At 60.8% G+C, this 4235-nt stretch overlaps 1 protein-coding gene across 1 annotated transcript; it reads right to left on the bottom strand.

The window, feature by feature from the left end:
- Positions 1-864: 864 nt before the first annotated feature.
- On the bottom strand, positions 865-3326 carry SP9 (Sp9 transcription factor). The gene is made up of 2 exons (XM_045867391.1): positions 3306-3326; positions 865-2304 (listed from the first exon to the last, which is right to left on the bottom strand). The coding sequence occupies exons 1-2, from the start codon at positions 3324-3326 to the stop codon at positions 865-867; spliced, it is 1461 nt and encodes a 486-aa protein (XP_045723347.1).
- Between the last annotated feature and the right edge of the window lie 909 nt (positions 3327-4235).

Genomic DNA, 4235 nt, shown 5'->3' with positions numbered 1-4235 from the left:
TTTACATATATACTGACTTTCACAAAGTGCATCAGAAAATTAAAAAAAAAAAAACTCCCTGAATTTCAGGAATTCACCAAAAAAAAAACAAACCTCTATTCCAATGAACATTTACAAGAAAATAAAAAAGAACACAATCTTTTGAACCCTATTTATACAGATGTTATGAAATACAGAGAAACTGTCACTAGACTTCCAGTTTAATTTCTCACCTTAAGCCTTTTTTGATGCTTCCTTTTTAGGAAAAAAAAAAGTCTCATTGTAAGTAGATATCAAGCAGGACTTGGAGCATTTTATATATAATATAATCCACACAAAGGGTCTGTTTTTATAGGTCCCGTTTGTTTTCAAATGTTCTGACAGTCCTTTGCAGAGTGGTGGCTTGTTTTTTGAGAAAAGGAAAGAGAAGGGTAGTGGGGGTGGGCGGTGGGGGAGGAGGGAGCGTTTCTGTGTATTGCTCTTCGCTCGAGAAGTTTGTGCGAGTGTTGTGTGTGTGCGTGTGTGTGTGTGTGTGTGTACGCGCGCAGGCGCGCGCTAATGTGCGTGCTTGTGGTTGTAGGTGTCCGGTGTGTGTGTGTGTGCGTGTGTGCGTGTGTGCAGTTTTTTGAAGTGTTGTTTGTGTCGGAGGATGGTTTGCTTTTGTTCCTGGACCACGCGTTCGATTCTCGTCTGGGCTGGGACAGCAGAGGGGAGCTCCTGGCGTGGCCGGCGAGCAGCGGCCGAGGAGCCGGGCGCTGCTACACTTGGCGCTGGCCGGGGGCGTCACTGGAGCCCCCGCCCGTCCGTGCCCCGCTCGCTGGCCCTCCGAACCTCTCGCTCGCTCTCGGTGTCTCTACTCGCTCGCTCGCACTTCTCGCCCGGCCTCTAAGAGTCGTTGGGGCCGGACGCGGCTTCCTTGCCTCCCGCCGAGGCCGCCGCGGCCGCCGCCGCCGCCGCCGCAGCCGCCGCCGCCGCCGCCGCCGCCCGGGCGGCACTGACGCTGGAGTCATGCAGGATGAGGTCGGGGGACTCGGAGCGGGGCGTCTCCAGGTTGCTGGCGTCCGTGTCACTGTCGCTGCCCTTTTTGCCCCCGCCGCCCCCGTTGTGCGTCTTAATGTGTTTGCTCAGGTGGTCGCTGCGCATGAAGCGCTTGTTGCACACCGGGCAGGCGAAGCGCTTCTCGCCCGTGTGAGTCCGCAGGTGCCGCTGCAGCTCGTCCGAGCGCGTGAAGCGCTTGCCGCAGAAGAGCCAGTTGCACACGAAGGGCCGCTCGCCCGTGTGCCAGCGCAGGTGCGCCTTCAGGTGCGACGTCTTGCCGTACACCTTGCCGCAGCCCGGGATGTGGCAGCTGTGCAGGCCCTTGCGCCGCAGGCTCGCTCCGGCCGGGCCCAGCCGCTCCGCCTCCTGGCAGTTGGGGCAGTCGCAGGTGGCGCGGCCGGAATAGCGGCGGGCGGAGCGCGCCGAGCTCCCCCCGGCGGCGGCGGCCGCGGCGCCCGAGATCATGGCGCTGGCAGCGGCGGCCGCCACCGCGGCGCTCGAGTCCGAGTAGGAGGGCAGCACCGGCTTGAAGCCGTCCTGAGCCAGCAGGTGCTGGCTGGTCGAGAGCAAGTGCGAGGCGGCGGCGGCCGAGGAGCCGAGGCCCGTGGAGCTGAAGGCCGAGTGCGTGAGCGAGCTGAAGTCGGGGTTGTAGGTGCCGAGCTGCGAGTGCAGCGAGGCCTGGGGGGCGCCCGAGTGCAGCGAGCTCTGGAGCCCCCCAGCGGGGTTCTGCACCTCCAGCCACGAGCCCGGGCTGCTGTGCACGTCCCACCACGACGACGCCGCGCCGTTGGTCACCTCGCCCGCCGCCAGCGTCGAGTGGAAGCCCGACTTGTACCACGACTCGTACGGGTGCGCCATGCCCACGCGCGGGTACAGGCCGTCGGCCGCCGTCGTGTGCACCTTGGAGATGAAGGCCGACTGGCCGCCCGCCTCCTGCGGGGACACTCCGGCCGCCGCCGCCGCGGCCGCCGCCGAGTTGGAGAAGAGGCCGCCGTAGTCGCTGCTGAAAGCGGACGACGTGGGGGACGTGGAGGCCAGGCAGAAGGCGCTGTTGGCTGCGCCCGAGCCCCCCGCCAGGCCGCCCGAGCCGCGGCCACCGGTGGCCACGGCGAAGCCCGAGAGGCTGGAGCCGAGGTTGCAGCTGGACGAGGAGCGCTTCCACGGGTGGAAGCCGCCCTTGGCGAAGGCGCTCGACTCCGGCAGCGTCGTCAGCGGGCTCGTGTTGCCGATCTTGTTGCAGGTCGCCGCCAGCATGGCCAACGGGGTCGTTCCGAAGCGCGGCTCTTCCTAGAGTGGGTGGGGTGAGGGAGGGAGCAAGGAGAAGGAGGGCAGGAAGAAGTGGGAGGAAGACACAAAGTGCACCCGTGAGCAGCCTCGTTTCCCCGCGGCTGGTCCCGGGGGGTCGTGGCTCCCGGGCTCGCGCCTCCTCCCCGCGCGCTCGCCAAGGATGCGCCGCTCCCAAGGGCGAGGGGCCCGGCGCTGGAAAGTTGCTCTTCGCTGGGCCTAGAAATCAAAGATGTCTCAGTTCTCCCGGTCTCAGCCGCTGCAACCCCTACCCAGGGCCGGACTCGGGTTGCTTGCCTCCCGCTCGCCGTAAGCCCGCTCCTCTCACTGAGGCCCCCAAATAGCCCTTCGGAGTAAAGCACGGAAGTAAACACAACGACAACAAACACCGGGTGAGGGCGGAGGCGGCCGAAGCAGCGGCTCGGGGGCGGGGGAAACTTGGGACACTGCTTCCAAGGGTGGCTACGACTTGACTATTTTTTTTTAAATAGAAAAAGGTTGTTGTTAATGTTTACACTCCCCCCCCCAAAAAAAACCCCCTCGATTATGAAAACGAGAATCCGAGGAGAAGGGACCCAGCGATAGATTTCAAAGTCACAAGCGAACTGGGGAGCCACAGAAGTGTAAATGTTTGTTAACGTGACTACACGGACTGCAAAACGATTAAGGCTGTTTTCTGGAAACACCACTGTCGCGTAATTGCAACAATCCCCGGAGCAAGGGGGGGATGGGGTATAAATCACCAGGGGAAGAAAAGAAACCTCTAGGTTTTCTTTAAAGCCACATAAAAAAGGACTTGCTTAACAAATCATTTTCTTACAAAGGCATCTCCTAGGTTTCAATAACTTGGAAAGAATCAGTCCCAGAAATGTGAAAAGTGCTAAAAGGAGCTGAAGCTGCAGTCCGGCAGCAACAGTTTCTCCGGAGCCGCGGACGCAGAGAAGCCATAACGAAAATTTACTGCAGTTAAGACAAGCAAATGCCTTGCCGCACTTCCGACTTACCCCGAGTATAGACGTGGCCATAGCAGGTCCCTGGGCTGCGCGGCGGGGCCGGGAGCGGGGCTGAGCCTGACGGCTGCTCCGGAAAGCTGCTCGGATCCCGCGCAGCTCCCGCGTCCCCGCGCTCGCGCCGAGCGGACTCCGGGCTCCCGCCGGCTAAACTCAGCCTAAGTGCGAGGAGCACCCGCTTTGAAGTGCCGCTGGCTGCGCCTCTCGCCCAATGAGGGCGCAGGCGGAGCAGACGGGAGCTGCCCCGCAGCCAATCAGACGCGCCGAGGGGCCCAAGCCAGGGCTCCCGGCGCGTGCCAGTCAAGGCGGCTAGCGAGGTGTTGGGGGGAGGGGGCGCGGGCTAGAGACTGAAGAAATTACAGTGCAATTAAAAATTTACACACACGCACCAAGCCAGGTTTAAGTAGCGCTGAGACCAAGCCACAAGCCCCCCGAACCACCCCGAGATGATGCAAGTTAGAACTGACAGTCCTACTCCACTCCCCACTTGTGGGAAAGAAGGCAAGAGGGGAGGGGGCGCCGAGGCGGAGGCCGCACCAGCAAGGCCTAAGTAAAGACGGAAATGTCAACGCTCACTTTGTGTATCTAGGCTCTCGCCTGCGGAGCACAACTTCAGCTGGGATCCATCATTCTCGCTCGCAATTTTATCATTGTCGTTTGTCTTCTACTCAGTTCCTTTTCCCCACTGGATTCGGTTTTACCCGCTCCAGAGTCACATTGAGGAGAGGGCGCGAAAGGACAGCTCCTCTGAGAGGAGAGAAATAGGCCTCTCCGTCCAGGTCTACACCCACAGACTTGTTGGGAGGGCCTGGAGCCGGCGCATCCCGCTATTTCCCCCAGAGGTCTAAGTGACTTCCTAATTGTCGCTCTGGCCTCTGACCCGGGGGGCAATACAAGTGCCACTCACACCAGAAGCTTCTAGTG

Source organism: Mirounga angustirostris, unplaced genomic scaffold (assembly GCF_029215605.1).
Source record: "Mirounga angustirostris isolate CCGP_5_RB_7025 unplaced genomic scaffold, mMirAng1.0.hap1 SCAF_3, whole genome shotgun sequence".
Taxonomy (NCBI): domain Eukaryota; kingdom Metazoa; phylum Chordata; class Mammalia; order Carnivora; family Phocidae; genus Mirounga; species Mirounga angustirostris.
The sequence above is the reverse complement of the archived record's forward strand: the minus strand, read 5'-3'. Positions and strand labels throughout refer to the sequence as shown.

What these genes read in the sequence shown, in the direction of transcription:
- SP9 (XM_045867391.1), bottom strand. Translation starts at nt 3,326, where the DNA reads ATGGCCACGTCTATACTCGGG. An exon ending in TGGCCACGTCTATACTCGGG is followed by an intron (nt 2,305 to 3,305) that starts GTAAGTCGGAAG and finishes CACCCACTCTAG; the next exon opens with GAAGAGCCGCGCTTCGGAAC.